The 17,878-nt window shown below is 45.4% G+C and overlaps 1 protein-coding gene across 12 annotated transcripts in view; it reads right to left on the reverse strand.

Moving 5' to 3' along the window:
- The window catches only part of LOC123504023 (paired box protein Pax-5-like), a 169,158-nt gene that overhangs the window by 129,288 nt on the left and 21,992 nt on the right, over positions 1-17,878 (reverse strand). For all 12 annotated transcript variants that reach the window (XM_045254240.1, XM_045254239.1, XM_045254242.1 and 9 more), the window contains exon 2: positions 14,253-14,602. In XM_045254240.1, the coding sequence (XP_045110175.1) occupies positions 14,253-14,349 (97 nt within the window). In that variant the 5' untranslated portion in view covers positions 14,350-14,602. The remainder of the gene's footprint in view (positions 1-14,252; positions 14,603-17,878) is intronic.

A 17,878-nucleotide genomic window follows, 5' to 3' on the forward strand; every position in this document is an offset into this window, starting at 1 on the left:
AACCCCAGTCGTTCCATGCGATGAATGAGTCTCATGGATGTTTGCGTTCGCCTTCCCGGCACGAGAAGAGCAGCAGACGGGAAGGAAGAGGAGAGAGACAAAAACTAAAGATCTGGAAAAAACATATGAAGCATGGGACCTTTATGATAGAATAGGAATGCGTTCTGAAGTAGGAGAATGAACGTAAACTGAAATCTAAACTGAATTGGGCTCGCACACCACCATTTAAGGAGTTTATCAGTCCATGTATCGAAACTCCTTGACTAGCATTTTTCTTCTTTTCTCCTGCTCCATCCTCCTCATTCTCCTCCTCCACTATGTCCTGCTCCCCTACACCCTCTCTCCCTAGCCAGCACCACCATTACCATCAGAGAAAATTATCCAAGGTACGCTGTTGCATTTTTCTTTCCTTGACATTAATATTTGTTCTCAATTACCAACAAATCATCCGTCAGTGTCCCTTGGCTTTCAGCGAAGGACGGCGCCACCTTCCCGTCCCCAAGACTCCTTAAAGAGGCTCGTGAAAGGGTCTGCTCGCAATAGAAGAGTCTTGGGTCCCGTGTCAAATGCTGCCTGAGAAGCGTAGCCGAGGTGATCAGCCAGCCTCCATCGCGCCGTGCCAGGGTCCGCGAGGCCAGGCGGGCGGGACGAGGGTGAAAGCTCCGCAGGTTAGATCTTACCTCTCAAAATATTGCATCCTTGAATTTTTTGTCTCAGCTGAAGCGAAAGGTGGACTTTTCAAGTAGTTATTGTGTTTGTGGTTAACTTCAGACTGCCACTTTGAGGGAATATACGACTCGTTTTCTCCACCTCATTTCCTTCCTTTTCTCCTCCTTTCTCCTCCATCCTTCTCTCCACTTACTTCACTCTCAGGCCCCTCACGACCAGAACCTTACTTCCTAGAACTGCTGATCAGGAGCCTCGTCATGTCACACCGCTCACCTCCCCTTTCCCCCTTCCCCTCAGCTCCCTCCTCCTCCTCCTTCTTCTTTTCCTCCTCCTCGTCCCTCCCTTCTCCTCCATATCAAGATGCAACAGTGTCATTAATCTCTCCCTGAATTTCATCTTAAAAATCTCGTCTCGTATAGAATTCCCCAGACAAGAATATATCTGATTAGTAAAGCACTTTTGTGTATGTGTGTGTGTGTGTTGGTGTGTAGTGTATTCCTCCTCTGCTTGTATAACTCACAGAATGCTTACGTATATGCTGTAGTGTCAGGATTCTTGGAAAAGTTAATATTCCACGTATAGCGTTACCTGTACCGTTACTTAACACGCGTCAGTAGCTAATGAACTATTCCTAGATTATTTGAAATGCATGAGGAACAATGACCAGCCTCTTGATGGTGTCTTTTTTTTCTCTCTCTTTCTCTCTTGGTCAATCTCTCTTCAGAATTCATTTCCGTTTAACGTGATTCAACTCTTGAGGAGAAGAATTCTTTTCGGGTCAGTCAGTCCCTCGTGAGGCGCGGCATCCGAGAAGTGGGAGGTGAAGGAGGGAGGGAGGGACAGGAGGAACAATGGGCGTGAGTGGGAGAGAAGGAGGAAGGGAGGATGTGGGAGGGGAAGAGGATGTGGGAGGGTAAGAAAAGAGGATGTGGGTGGGGAGGAAGGAAAGGTAGATTAAAGAGACGGGGATGATATTATGCAGAGAGCAATAATGTGCTGTGGTGGTGGTGATATATAACAATGATGTGGCGTGAGATGAGGGATGTGTTATTAAAGTAAGGAAAAAAACGAAGAAAAAAGATATGAGCCAAATAAAACGGAAAATAACAAGAGTAAAAAAGATAATCCTAAACCCACAATAATGATAATAATACCAACAATGAAGACGACAACAAAGAAGGAAGACAAAGGTAATGGATTGCAAGAAATATAACACTAGCACCGAGCTGGTCCCGAACTCTCCTTTTGTACTTTCTCATGAAGGACTTTACCAATGAGACACTGGGACTATCTTACCAACCTAGAAAAGATAAAAAGGAAACAAAAGAAGAAACTTAACGCCTCACTTTAATCTTATCTTAACGGGGAACAGACTAATGCAATTTCCCAACCTTCAGTCTTTTCTTTTTTTCCTTTTTATCACTCGTATGTATGGGAAGGAAAGGCCAATTAAGGTGCTGAGACTGGAAGGTGAAAAAAAAAGATCCCATTGTTACTCACTTTGGAATCTCGAGTAATTAAGAAGGAAAATAAGCACCTCGCAGTTAGGTTTCTCCGTCTGACTTAGCTGGTGTGAACATGAACACCAAACCCCGAACGGACTATACGCCTCGCCATCCTGTGTCTTGATGAGGAGTGATATACGTGTAGTGCATATCAAACCAGTGACTCTGATTTGGCACACCTTTTCTTAAATACTAATCACTTTAAAACATCTTTACTTGTTCCACAGCCACCTTCAATCTTTAAACTGAGTAAAAGTTGCAAAATCGATTCTTTACATTCCTATTTTTCTGTACATGCATATAAAGATTTTATGTATTGCTTCTGGTGGGGTTAATTGTTTCGTATCATAGTGAAGAAGTTAAAAGGTGCATGGAATTATACTGCTGTTAATGCCTTTGTCTGGTCATCACGGACTTGGTTGGTTTGTATATATTTAGTCATATCAAGGAAGATTAAGGGTAGATTATGTGTCACCTACAACTGCTGCAATACTTAGTGTATGTAATCTTAATACTATCCCCCCCTTGCTTGTTGGTTTGAATTCTACGTTGTTTATCCATGTAAATTTTGTGTAACTATAATCACTGAGTTGTTTGGTCTTGTTAGGGGAGATCAAAGGGGAATTAGTGTCAGATATGTCCGTATTTAGCCACGAGCACTTCTTTGTTATGGTTACATTTTGAAATTCACGTTTTCTTTTTTAATTTTCCAGGTGTTGTCACTCTTACGTGGGTCAAGATAAAGCTCAGGTGAAAGTAAGTACAATTATACGTGCATTTAATGTGTGTGTGTGTGTGTGTGTGTGTGTGTGTGTGTGTGTTCATTCTATCAAACTTAACCACCATCACTTGTTCTGCTTGTAAATTCATGTCGTGTTAGCGCTTATTTTCACAACACCGCACCTCACCAACATCACTCAAGGCTTTCCAGTTTCCAGCACACTTTTAGAAGCAGACAGTACAGTACAGTGACCGCTCCCTCGCACCACCACCACCACCACCACCACCACTACCACCACCTCCACCACCTCCACTTCGTCTCATACATCAACACTGCAACCTTCGCCACCACTACTACTACTACTACTACTACTATTACTACTACTACTACTACTACTACTATAACCTATCACACATCCACCAGCAGTACTACCACCGTAATCACTCCGCCACACTACCACCACTTCCACCTCCATCTCCTCCTCCATCACCCTCCACCCCATAAACACGAGCACCATCACCACTGCCAACACCACGAACACACCACCGCGCACTACACTTCACCGCAGCATCCAACCAGCTCGCCACCACCACTCAGGGAGGAAAGAAGAAGGTCCGGGTTCCTCTGAATCTTATGTTTTACGGTGTTTTATGACCTGTTTGTTCTGCCCAGAGCTGACTGGAATCCATAATGGCCTTCCTCGTCTTGTTTTACAGTCCCAATGAATATTTATGTATGAATTTAGCTGCAACAGTTGGTCAGTTTGTGTTTTCTCTTTTCCTCTCTGTCTCGCTCCGTATCTTAGTGAGGGCGCGGGGCAAGATACAGGCAATTATGCTGTCACAGGTAAGGGCTATAGGGCCTCGTAGCCTCCACTAGACACAGGGAAATGGCATTCACGAAGCTTTTCAGAAGAGTTAGGTTATAGCCACTAGACGAGACAAGACGAGAGAGAGAGAGAGAGAGAGAGAGAGAGAGAGAGAGAGAGAGAGAGAGAGAGAGAGAGAGAGAGAGAGAATGGTTGCGTAAGAGACAATTTTCCCTCGTACTTGGATTTACTCGTCAGTTACAAATACTTAAACCTCCATTTTAGCATTTCCTTTTATTTGGATGGGCCGAAATTGTGAAACAGCCCCATAACGGTGAGACTCGGAGGCAGGAAACCGGAAGGACAGGCACGGTACGTAACTAGGAGCCAGAAAAATAAACAAACAACAATAATGGGAAACAATTTGGGAAGGCCACCGGACGAACAGGAAGTTAGGGAGTGATCAAGGTCGGAGAGAAGGAGGTGGAGAGACGGACAGCGAGGAATGTCCAAAAATGAGGAGGAGGAGGATGTAGCACTGGACAGGAAGAGACTTACAGGCACTCCATAGCAGGCAAGGACGTGAAGGAACGAGAAGAGATGTGTGGTGAAGGATGATGAGGAATGAGGAAATATTGTCTGGGTTGCAAATGGGGAAACTTTTTGCATATATTTCCTCTATGGCTGTTATTATTTTCTGCTTATTTTTATTGTTAGAAATATTAAGACTGACTTTTACCTCCACTATACATTGCTTCTTTCTTTAATCTGATAATCTGCCCTATAAAATCTGATTATTGATTCTAAAACAGACAAGAAAACTAAAGATTGACGGAATACATAAAACAGCAGAAAGAAGTGCACCATATTACTCTATTTCTGACCACTGCTGTTCACGTGAGGGGCACTAAACACTGGACAGGAGCCATACCCCAACCTGAACACGCCACATCCTGCAGAGAACCATACGGGTGAGGAAGTAATTATCTTAAAATTGAGGATGTTCATCAGGTCAGTGAGGAAGCAACGTCCATCTCCGTCACGCCATCGCCAATCCTCGTGTCCTATGTAAGCTTAGTAAAGCCAGGAATTATCTAGCACTTACAAACAGGGGAACTCATTACCAAGCAGCAGCCAAGGTACAAGTAGCGACAAGGGCAGTGTGTGGTTAGGTGAGGGAGAAGTACTAGAAGCGGGCGATAGTGTAGCGAGATATTATTGTTGCGAGAGTTACCCCTCATCTTGTAAGAGAAAACGAGCCCAAAGAGGAAGCTGGGAAGGGAAGAACTGACGGAGTGAGGGTGGGAGGGAGGATAGAGGGACGGGGAGGGAAGAGGGGGAAACGGAGACACTGAAGGAGAATGAAAGAAGGAAAGGGTGGAGTGCATGTGATAATACAAGGAACGAAGGAATGAATGGATGAAGAAAAAATTACAAGGAAAAACATGCTGGGGAAGTTTGAATAGACAGTGGTGAGTGATGTAAAACGAGAGAGAGAGAGAGAGAGAGAGAGAGAGAGAGAGAGAGAGAGAGAGAGAGAGAGAGAGAGAGAGAGATCTAGGCAATAATTTACTTCAGTGTGGGAAGTCATAGTGACCTCAGCATATTTTCTCTTGACGTTTGTTTGATCCTAAATTTTAAGAGATGCTCGATTGAGTTCACCCACCCACTCCACCCCACCTCACCTCTGCCCCTCTCCCTCTCTCCCGCACCGCCTCTTCCATCTCCATCTCCACCCTTCAGTAGAATTACTTGAGTTTCACGGGATCTGCGTCATCTTTCCTACAACACACTCTCTCTCTCTCTCTCTCTCTCTCTCTCTCTCTCTCTGATGGCACACTACACAACACGCAACACGCAACACCACACACACTTGAAACGGAACGGGACTCACTGGTTCAAATACCGTAGCGTCAATTCAAGTGAAACACAACACCTCCTGGATAGAACAAAACCCTCTTTGTACGTGTACGTGAACCACTTACATGTCACGCAACTTATGTGTGTTTTTTTCTTCCTTCCTTCTTTCTTTTTCTCTATCGGAGTGCAATACTCAACCAGGCGTAGAGTGCAGGTATAAAAATGTGAAGTTATTATTTTTTCCCCTTTTTCTCTCTTTTTTTCAGGATAAGATTTTTTTTTTTGGGTATACCGAGTGGCGATAGTTTTTCGAAATGTTTGTCAGAATGTTCGTTTGATTTAGATACATATGGCAGGAGTTTCGTTTGTCCTGGTATCAATTTTGTTCCTTTTTTTTCTTTCGAAATGTATGTACTAGTGGTGTTAATTGTGATGTAAGACCGGGTTGTCGTTTACTGTTTTACTACACTTTTACATAACTACCTTTATTGACTTCTAGACACATAGGAGAGACGTCATTTATATTCGTATTATTTATTCTTTATTGACTGGTGGTGATGACATAAGAGTGTTTACTGCAATATCATATTTCATTCAGTTTGTAAAGACTAGATTCACATGTGTTGATTGTTCTTTACCTAGAGTGTTAATGCTACGCTATATATATATATATATATATATATATATATATATATATATATATATATATATATATATATATATATATATATATATATATATATATATATAGATAGATAGATAGATATATAGATATATATATCCAAGTCCATATTCATGTATCATTTCGTCCTACACATGTCACGCGGCGCCCTTGTTTTTCTCCCCCGCCGGAGCCTTGGGAGGGCCGGCGCGACCTCCACACCCAGCACTAGGACGGCACCTTGAAGGGCTCGCTGTTTTCTCTCCACTTATTACTGCTTCTCTACCTGTCTCTCGCGCTGACTGTATGTCTGTTTATGTGTCTATCTTTCCTGCCTTACTCGTCCATCACTTTCATCTGTCTTATTTTCTCCTCATCTTTTTTTTCTATTTTTTTTCTTTCCTTATCTAAATCACACGACAGATTCACTTCAGACTAAACTTGAAACGGAGAGATCTTAGATTCTCTCTCTCTCTCTCTCTCTCTCTCTCTCTCTCTCTCTCTCTCTCTCTCTCTCGTCCAGGAAGCGATGTAAACACTCCTTAATGCGCCTCTGTCTTCCCTCTTCCAGCCATCCTTGGTCTGAGGCGGTGGTGGCGACCCTCAAGTACATGTGTGTCAGGGCGGATACACGACCACCCGTCATTAGGGAGAGATGGAGAGGGATATGGACGGAGAGGCGAAGGAGGGAGATTCGGAAAGGGTGAGGGGAAGGGAGAGAAGGAGAAAGGGTTTTTAAGAGATTCTTGTGGCGAAAAAAAGTAAAATTTCCCAACCGGCAGACTCGTAAGATGCCATTGTTACTCTCGTCTCGACGTTACGACACCAAACAAGTGACTCTCCATCTGCCTGGCGCGTCAATCAGTGAGGCTGGTGGCGGGGGAGCAACGTGGCGCACCGCTGAGAGGTGGGGCGGAGTGGTGTGGGGCGCCGCAACACACTGCTGCGGCCAAGTTCAGCGTGGTGACGTGCTATGAGTCAGCGAGACACGTATGAAGTGTAATGTGTTGCAATAACGCATACTGATCCAAGCCCTGACGTGCGGAAACTTTGTACAAGGCATAGGCCGTTGATATGAGCACGTGCGTGGATTCAATATGCGCGATAACACATTGCAATTAAAGTATGAAAAAAAAAGATAAATTCTACCTTAGAAGAAATAGAATACATCATTGACTATATATTTTAGTTTGTTTTGACTAACTTTGTAGTCACATGGAGGCTTTGACCACAGGGTTCTGAATATACGCGATGGAATTTCGTAGATGCTATATTTAAAAATCTTTAACAAATATTAACCCAGAAGAAAAGAAATACAAAGAAACTGGAATCATTATCGAGATGTGTTCTCTTGCTTTGACCAGCTTTACAGATCTATAGGGACTGTGAACACTCAGATTTCTTGGGCAATGATCATGGCGGTTGGTTCAGCATTGTGATACAACAACCCTGCTTGGTGATCTTCTTCTAAATTGATCCTGAACATCTCATTTGGTTGGCGCTTCCCCCGGCCGTCCTCCCCTCATCCCCTGATCACCCACAGGACTTGATTAGAATTTCATAAGCTACATAACTCGGGTCTGTCTAATCATCAGTCGCCTTCAGGTTCCTTGGGTTGCCGCTGCTGCTGCTGCTGCTGGTTGGAACCACGGCAATATGTTAGTTTACTTTTGATCAAATTGTAGGGTTGTGTTTTTGCTCCCAGACCCACATACACAAATAGACACGCTCGCGGTTTTCGAAGGAGTAGCACCCATCCTCACTCATAAGCTCCCTAACCTCCTTGTATTAGGCAAAGATACGAGAAAACACCAGTAACTATTTTGATAAGGAAGAGATGGACATTCCCTGTGATGGCGAAACGGAGGTGGCGAGGAGAAAGTATTCAGAAGTCTCAGATGAAATATAACGAGACGTAACCACATAACAAGCACTTTGACTGAGGACGTGGATGGGAATAAAGAAGGAAAGAGTAAAGTGGAAAGGAAAAGGAAAAATAATGAAAAGAGAGGAGCACTAACTATACAAAAAAAAAAAAAAAAAAAAAAAATTGAAAGGAGACAAACGAAGAGGAGGCAGAGAAAGTATTAGTAATGAAAAAAAGGAGAAGGAGAAAGAAGTACCCTGCAAAATGAAGAAAGGGAAGAATGAGAAAGAATAATTAATAAGGGAATTATTTAAGAAAGAGTGTAACGGACAAAGAGGAAGAACAAGTAACAAGAAAGGAGAAGCAGGAACAAGAGATAATGACAAGATTAGTAAATTGATAAAAAAAAAAAAAAATGAGGACAAACAAGTAAAAAACAAAAGTACAAAGGTCTCGAAAGTAACCACTCAATCAAGCAAGTTTAGCACGATGCGGGTGAAGATTCTCAGAAGTGAAGTCATTTTTTTTATGTGTGCATTGATTGAACTTTTAACATTCTCCCACAAAATGGAGGAAATTGAATGGATAAATTACCATCAAATTAATCAAGGCGGGTGGAGTTCTTATTCAGAGAGAGAGAGAGAGAGAGAGAGAGAGAGAGAGAGAGAGCGCCCCTGCGGGAAGCCTATACACTCTTCTGAGAATCACATCTCTATAAGTATCTACCTAAAAGGGAGGGAGGGAGAGACAATGGGAGGGGGAGGGAGGATAAAGGGGATGTTTGGTAGGAAAGGGGACCCTGGGATTCCTGTCCTCTCGTCCTCCTCCTCCTCCTCCTCCTCCTCCTCCTCCTCCTCCTCCTCCTCCTCCTCCTCCTTCTCCTCCTCCTGTTGCTGCTGCTGCTGCTGCGTCACGGAGGAAGAAGCCAGCCGGTCTTGATTCACGCCTGTCCACCAACACCACTACCACCATCACCACCTCCACCACCACTACCTCCACCACCACCACCACCACCACCACCGGCCCAGTGTTCGCGTCGACCTTTTAGTTTTACATCAGAAGTTGAGTCCGATAAGAGAAAGCATGAGTGGGGAGCATGTCGGCTTGGAGAGAGAGAGAGAGAAGGAGGGAGAGGGAGAGAGGAGTAGTGGTGGTGGTGGGTCTTCCTTGCACGCACACACGCACGCACCCCCATGCACGACTCACCACTCACTCGGCTCAACGCTCATTATAAGGCGTCGGTGGCGGATCTGATACGGTATTTCCCGCAGCGTCATCCGTACAGCTTAGTACTAGCATCTCTCTCTCTCTCTCTCTCTCTCTCTCTCTCTCTCTCTCTCTCTCTCTCTCTAAGTCAGAAGCGAAAGAAGGAAGGAAGAAAGAAAAGAAAGGAATAATTAATAGTTAAAAGTTTATGAAGAAGGGTAAATACTAGAGAAACAATAACAACAGCAACAACAATAACAACGTCAGAAACAACAACAATAACCTTACTACCATAACAACCACCGCCAACAATAACACCAGCAACGCCAGCAATGACAACAACAACCAGGTAACAAAACACAAAAAGAATCAAATAGAAAAAAAAAAAAAACTCGCAAACAAGTGGACACGAGCAGACAGGTGTTGGGCCGGAGGGAGGAAGGGAGGGAGGAAGGATGGGAGGGAGGGAAGGGACCCCCACGAGGGCCCCACTCACTCACCTGTCTACGCTAATGACGCCTCCAGCGACTCCGTGTTGACAAGCCATTGACAATATTTACCTGGCGACCTTTAGATGTTCCCGAGGGAGGCTTGGTGGGAGGGAAAACCCAACACTTAATGGGAGGTGCATGAGAGAGAATGAGATTTTTAAGGACTGAAGGTGTTGGATATAATTTTATCCTTATCTTTATACTTGTTATGTAAAGAGGCATGTGCTTTATGTGGGCAGAAGGCTGACAAAATGCTATAAGAGAGAGACGGAAAAGTAAGCGAAAGAACAAAAATAACGAAAGAAAGGCAGAAAAATAGGCCTCTTAATTACCTCTCCCTCCCCGTCTCCAGCCCAGGAAAGTAGAAGAGTTCCCACAGGATTAGTAGATTTCGTTTCAGTTATATCTTGTTACTACTGTCTTCTCATTACGCAGATCGTTTTAGGCAACAAGTTCCGACTTTTACCTGCTATAAGTGTCTACTTCTCTGTTGCTTCTCCCTATATATTACTAAACATTCATTGAGGTCGTAGCAAGCTTGAGAAAACATGAATAAAGGAAAGTGTGATAAGCATACTATAACGAGACTATAGTTGTATTGAAATAAAACTAATTTATTTTTATGCATCTAATTTCTTCGCCTCTTTATTTTCTTTCTCTCTCCTCAAATGAATAAGAACAGAGAGAGAGAGAGAGAGAGAGAGAGAGAGAGAGAGAGAGAGAGAGAGAGAGAGAGAGAGAGAGAGAGAGAGAGAGAGAGAGAGAGAGAGAGAGAGAGAGAGAGAGAGAGAGAGAGAGAGAGAGAGAGAGAGAGAGAGAGAGAGAGAGAGAGAGAGAGAGACTTCCCCACTTCTCCCCCCAATCTCTGAGCAACTGTCACCACCACCACCTCGCGCCATCATCATCAAGTTAGCATTACCGACTCACGCTGGCTCATCATCATTAACTGGGCTGCGTCGGGAACAGGAAATTTGGTCCAATACGAAAACAAGCGCAGTGACACGATTTTTTTCTTTTGTTTTATACGTAACCGATTTTTTAAGTCTTAATTTTGAGGTTTGTCTCTGCCCGTTCTTTCTTTCTTTTCTCTATTTCTTTTTTTATCTTTATGCTCGAAAGGTCTTTAAAAAATCCAAATATGTGATTAAAGTTTTTTCCTTAGTTGCTGGTTTGTATTTCATTGAAGAATGGTTTTAAATTTAATTAAGTCCGTCAGTTTCGCATTTAGTTATTCAGCTAATGTTCTAATTAAGGAGCTCTCTCATAAACGTTAGTCATGCACGTAGTTAAGTATTAATTTAACGATCAGATTGAGAAACGACCTTGTCTGACCAATGACTCCCCTTGAGGCAGCTCGTCCTTCCCTTGTGCCTCGCTGTGGCCATGAAAGCGTAGTCTTTCTGTGTGACTCGGCCGCCAAATTTCTCTGTTTACACTCTGTGGCTCTAATTCACCGCGTGGAGGAGGCAGCCCGCCCCTCACTGTGAATTATTGCCGCCCGTCCACCAGGTTCTTGCTCCGTGGCTTTTTACCTCAGCATCAGACGGCGTGAGTGCGTGTTCCGGAGTCATCGCTCACCCATGCCGAGGCAGCACTCACCTGGGCCACGCCAGACAGGTGCGTTCATTGATGGGAGCTCTCGTAATGGTTGGGTCTCGTACGAAGAAGTTTATTAAAGTAGTAATCCAGTTAGAAGCCATCACCTCGAGGTTTACGATTACTCCATACCTGGCAGTGGCCCAAGAGACTCATGCCACATGCCTCAGGTGTGCTGCCGCCACTTACTGTCAATACGATTCCAGTAATTGTTAATAAGAGAGGATGCATTACTGGACGCTCTGTAGCGGCATTCCCTCACGGCTCACTTTGATTGGCACCAGCGAGTCGTGTGCCCGCACACTTCACCCTCGCAGCCGACGCCTTGACCAGCTCGATGGTTTTACGGTGGTTTTGTAAGGTAGAAATTAAGCACCAGTAGCCTCAACTGAGGCTTTGGATAGATGGTATCTGGTCAGGCTCGAAGGATGGATGGCGGCAGTGCACGGGGCAGGTCGTGATGGGGGTCTCCATCGGGGTCCCCACGCGACTACTCCTTGCTCAACCTTGTTCTTGTGACTTGTGTCCAGTGTTCGCGATCAAGAAGGGGGCCACTAAATCCTTACCCTCCTCCTCCTCCTCCTCCTCCTCCTCCTCCCCCTTCTCCTCCTCCTCTTCCTCCTCTTCCTCCTCTTCTTATGCTCACTGCCATAATGAAGCAATGATAAAAGGCAACACCAAAGCCACAAAAAATAACTCCGACAACTGTAATTATTCTCGTCAGTGCCTTTGTCTCTAACCATGTTCTCTGTTCGCCTAATCACATACTCTTTGTGTTCAGGCCATAATGTATGATGATTGGCACCTCCCCGACCGTTTACCTGCGCATACTGACTGTACAAGGAACACTGAAAGCTGGAAACCACGTCAATGCGTCTTTCTTTTCCCCCTTTTTTTCGAGTCTGCTTTACTGTCTTTCTACGTTGATTACAAGAAAAACACAAGGTAGCATCGCGCCCCGGGCTGACAGCGGCTCGCAGATGTTGCTGTGCTCCCTCCCCTCCTTCCCTTCCCCTTCTTTCCACTCTGGTGGCGAGTAGCGGAGAGAAGGGACGAGGGGCGAGAAATGAAATCTAGAGAGAGAGAAAATGAAGAAGTGTGTGTGGAATATTTGATAGGGTAGTGTAAGAAAAAAAAAAAAAAAAAGAATTATAAGTTAACAGTAAAGTAAGAGAATGAAAATAAAAGACACTTTGGAAGAACAAAGGTATGCATGCACTGTACTGAAGACAAAGGGTGCAGCGAGGAAAGGTGCCTCCTGTGAAAAGTGATGCTGTGAGCTTGAGAAAGAAAGAAGGAAAAAATATAACCACAACATTAAATAAATAGAAGACCGCGGGTGGAAGCAGCAAGGGAGTGGAGCGTGCATGCAGCGACGCCTTGCTACAGAAAGTTAACAAGTTTTGTTTTTGCAACTTTCTCGAGTGCACGGTCTCCTTTCCTCCCTCCTCCCTTTCCCCTCTGCTCCTACAAGTTCCTCCCCTCTCTCTCTCTCTCTCTCTCTCTCTCTCTCTCTCTCTCTCTCTCTCTCTCTCTCTCTCTCTCTCTCTCTCTCTCTCTCTCTCTCTCTCTCTCTCTCTCTCTCTCTCTCTCTCTCTCTCTCTCTCTCTCTCTCTCTCTCTCTCTCTCTCTCTCTCTCTCTCTCTCTCTCTCTCTCTCTCTCTCTCTCTCTCTCTCTCTCTCTCTCTCTCTCTCCACATTAAACCCTACCATCTCTCCATCCACAATCCCTTCCCTTCCCCAGGCGACTCTTACTGCACCCGGAAGCCTCCATCAGTGGGCAAGACCCGCCTCGCTGGACGGGTTGTTACGGACGCCTGATAATTTTACCATAATTCAACTTAATGAGCAACTTGGCTTCTCTGACACGAGATTACTTCATGCCCGACTCTGCGGCCATCCATCTCTCACCAGCGAGCGAATGAGAAACACCTTGCAGACGGAGGCAATGCTGATCTGAATGGGAGCAATCCGTTTTGGTCCTTCAGTGAGAATCTAATGATATGTGTTTCCAGAGAGGTGAGATGTAATAGATGTTCGTCTTCACGCGACCCGGCCTTCGTCATCGCGTCAGGTGAGAGGAGCAAACACAGGTGACGGCGTGATATAGGATTGTACTAATGGCGTGTGTCAACTAATACCTGGGATCTAATGAAACAGAAAGTGTATGACAGGTGTATGTGTGTGTGTGTGTGTGTGTGTGTGTGTGTGTGTGTGTGTGTGTGTGTGTGTGTGTGTGTGTGTGTGAACGAACAAGAGAAGAGAGAGAGAGAGAGAGAGAGAGAGAGAGAGAGAGAGAGAGAGAGAGAGAGAGAGAGAGAGAGAGAGAATGGAGATGCAGTGAAGGCAGTAATATATTTCACTATCTCGGAGACTACGAGAGCCACGCAGTTTAGTTTTTAAGAATGTACCTCAGAATTTGTGGTCATGAAGAGATAAAATTACCAAGTCTTTACTTGGCGATGTTAAATACCTGACTCGTGGCCCGGGCAGGGGGAGAGGGGCCCGCCACACAAGGACCGCTGATTATATCCCCTGACAGAAGTGTATAATCAACGTTCCTTATGACCCACCGAGGTGTCTAGTGCGTCTGAGAGGCTGGCTGATAAGACTGTATTAGCGCTCTTAGCCACGGAAAAGATAGAATGGTGGTCTTTGAACTCTACCCATAGAGTATTTTAACACCAGTGAGCGTCGTGCAGGGAAAGTTTCTTCTCACCAGGAATATCGCCCCTATCGTTTGCCGCTGCCGCCGCCCTTGACAGCGTCGAGGGGCGGCGGTAGGAGCACGAGAGGCACATCGGCTTACGAGTGAGGGGCAAGGGGCGGAAAACAATAAAGGGCATTAGGAGGGCTCTGAATACTCACGTTTTTTCTTGGCGTCCTCTGGGCTGGGCTGCTGCATGATGGTCTGCGCGTGCACTACTTGGGGAGTGGGCGGGGGCGGAATATCCATGGTAATCATGAAGAGTGCTTCTTCTGCCACGGTTACGGTGGCAAAGCTGCGCTGCTGGAAGAGGGCGAACAAAAATGCCCTGTATGGGTGACTGGCTCGGGGAAGCGGTAGTGTGTACTAGTCCAGCTCAGTGGCTGGAACTAGTGAAGGGGTTGGTTGTCCTGCGTCAGATGAATGACCCCAAGTAGAGTCCCTGAAGGACAGTAAGCGGGGCAGCGTCGGGAGAAGATTCACCTTCGCTCTCTCATCTGCACTTCAACACCTGGAAAGGAAGAGAAAACTGTGAGTTACCTGGAAGATGTGGGAACTGTCTGGGCCTCCCAGATGGGCTTGCAAGGCGCCTTGGGAGCAGATTAATATACACATCTTTATGTGCTGACATTACATGGCTAGCAGGTCCCCCATGACCTGTGGACCGGGGAGGAGCTGATCATCCTTAATAACCGTGACCGGTAACTCTGAACTCATTACGCTTCACCGCTGAGCAGGACAAAGTACACGAGGTAAGGACTTTGTTCCCTGTGCCCTGATGGCCCGGCAGCATGATGAACAAATTTTAACTCAAATTAACAGCTCTGCCTGACATGCACATGAGGTGTGTCGACATCAGCTTCCAACAAGACTTGCTCGTTCTTCTTCTCCAGCACCTATTTAACAGCCATTGCTTGGATGAACACCTATTACCATGCGCGTCCCAGACACCACTACCTGATCCCGCTGCAGCAACTTCCACTTCCCTTCACAAAAATCTTGAGTGAGCCTGCCGCTCATCATGCTCACATATCTGCGGTATTTATGATCGTGGGGGTCAGGAAGGGTCTTTCCCTTACTCTCCTGGTCTTTATTTCCTTTCACTGGACACCGCCTCTCCTTCTCCTCGCCGCCTTAAGCTCCTGTGCAAGGGAGCTACATACTGATGCCCATTTGGTTCTATTATCCACGAAATGCTATTTGCGTGGCACTGATTTGTATTTGTAGTACTTGTATGGTACTCAGTTTACAGTTTAGTCTTCCTTTTCCTGCTCTTATCTTTTTCCCGGCATCCCACCTTTAACAGACTCCTTCATCCTGACATTCCCCTTCTCCCCTTCTCCTCTACGAGAAAGAAAATTAAAGTAAATGCAGACTGGAAAGGGAGAAAAGATGAAGATGGACTCAAAGCAAAAGACCCGCTTGACCGCATTATTTACATGACACGAGGTTAATTTACAGTAATAGTTAAGATTGAACGGTCGATAGGTGGGTCACGAACTGCGGCCCACAGCTGACAACAATACCAACCCTTAATGCAGCTGTACCGCGCGCGCCGCCTGATCTTTACCCAGATTTCTAGCAGCTCTTGCCCACTTCGCTATTACAGACCAGTGTCCTTGAGAGCTGGCTGGGTACTTTTCGTAAAGAAATGCACAAATGAACTTTAGTCATTCCAATTCATCTTTTCAAATTGGCTATAACGTGACAATTAAGTTGGTATTTCATTAACGTGTGTGGCTTAAGAAGTCTGGTATGGCTGCCTTTTTATGGATTTTTTACTTCGTGTAGTCTTGTTTGCTTAAGGGTATCGTTGCTTCACCTGCGGAGTCGTGTCGTCAAGTGGACTAACTATCAGTGACCAAGTGTGTGGTGTCAGGTAGGTGGCAGGTAAAGGCTCCCGATTGAGACCGGAGGCGAGCGGGAGACGAAAATATATGTTCATCATTCTTTTAACGTAATTATGGTGTGTGTCTAGGTGATTGATTCTCCCTCTCAGTGTTCGTCTCTTGTTTAGTCTTTGGAGCAGCTTCTGGCAGGCTCAGTTTCTCTTTCCCCTTGTGCTTCTCTTGTTACGCGCTAGTCACCGTTAACTTCATTGTCGTTGTCATTATTATTGTTCTTTTTTATCGCTTTAGTCATCTTTATTTAGCTTTCATCAAGTTTTATCGTCGCCTATAGCAACTGTTTGTTTTATTATTTTAATTATGGTGTCTTTCTGCACCGAGTAACGTAGATTAAGTGTAAATACTAGTCTCCTTTCCAACACACAAGCACCTGCTATCTCATTTCCTTCTCCTCCTCCCTCTCCTTCTTCTCCTCCTACTTTTCCTCCTCCCCTTCCTCCCCAAGCAACACATCCACAGGTTACCGTCACAGTGTCCCCCAAGAATATGTTTAAAGAATCCAGAGACAGGAAACAAAATATCCGGTCGTCACATCCTGAATTGTTATGTAAGTCGCGGAATGCAGCGCCTTGTTACTACGGGAAGCAAGATAAGATACTGGCACTTCGTCTTCTAGAGGTTTGTTATACGCATCACCGTCTCACATAAATGTCTAAGTTTGTCTATTTCTCTATCATGGCATCTATACATTAAATTAGGTTGGTGAAGACTTTACCACCTCAGGCGTTCATCTGAGTATTGAGATGTACTTTGGTGGTCGTGTCTTGGCGGCATCCTTTACTGTGGGCCTGTGTAGAATGGGAGGAGGAGGAGGCGTGGGGGATCGCCATTACCAGCCCTTCAGGAGGCATTAGGGGCGTCCCTCTTAAGTATCGCAGCCGTCCGCCGCTACTCCTGTGACGAATGCTGATTACAGAGTCGGATTTCTCTTATCTCCCTTAGCAATTTGTCACTCGCGTAGTCCTGGCAGGCCTCACTCAAGGTAATTGCACAGGTACACGGCGATGCTGAGGTCAGCTTAATGGGGTTTGCGTACAATGCCGCGCGCTAAACCTCGTAGATATGTAAAAAAGGTTAATGTATTATCGGTACAGCTTCTCCACAGAACACTAGATAAAAAGTGTAAATTCTCTTCATACTTGACCAGAGCGCTTAACATAACGTGGCTGCAGGAGTCCGGTGGGAGGTCTGGAGGTCCCGCTGAATACTGTTTGGTAGGGAGTACCTAAGAATCCTTTGCGCCACGCCGGGAACACGGTCACCACCGACCCCTCCCTTTCTACCTCCTCCCACAGAACCTGACATTCCCTTCCCTCGCCCACCCCCTTCTGCTGACCTCCCAGGCTGAAGACGCAAGTGCTCGTGGGCCGCTGTGACCTCAGTATGGTAATAAGTGGTGTTGGGGTTGGCGAGAGGCCGCGAGAATGACCCGTGTGGGACCCGGCCGGAATCTGATAACAAACTGGTCCTCCGTAGCAATATTCACGGCTTTGTTTATGACGCCGAGGGGATGTTAGCGCCACCGTGTGTGACGTCACTGAATTGAGACGACCCGTTGCTGGTGGAGGGTCACTTGTCTCATTTTTCAACTTAATGGAACGACACGAGGATGAAGAAGAAAAGTTAAAGCCAGAGTAATGATGCAAAAATATTTTTTAAAAAACACACTGATGAGGAGAGGAATATTGTTGTCCATTGCAGTGGATTTTGTTAAGATTATTCCTCTTAGTTTTTACGGCGAGGTTTTTATGAGTGTTTGAGTTCATGATGTTCGCGTTTAGAAGCGTTGTCATCGAAGCCTCGAAGCGAACACCAGGCTTTGCATTGTGGTTACCTTTACTTTCCTTCAAATATGTACTTATCACCTGCGCACAACACCG

This window comes from Portunus trituberculatus, chromosome 15 (genome assembly GCF_017591435.1).
Source record: "Portunus trituberculatus isolate SZX2019 chromosome 15, ASM1759143v1, whole genome shotgun sequence".
Classification (NCBI taxonomy): domain Eukaryota; kingdom Metazoa; phylum Arthropoda; class Malacostraca; order Decapoda; family Portunidae; genus Portunus; species Portunus trituberculatus.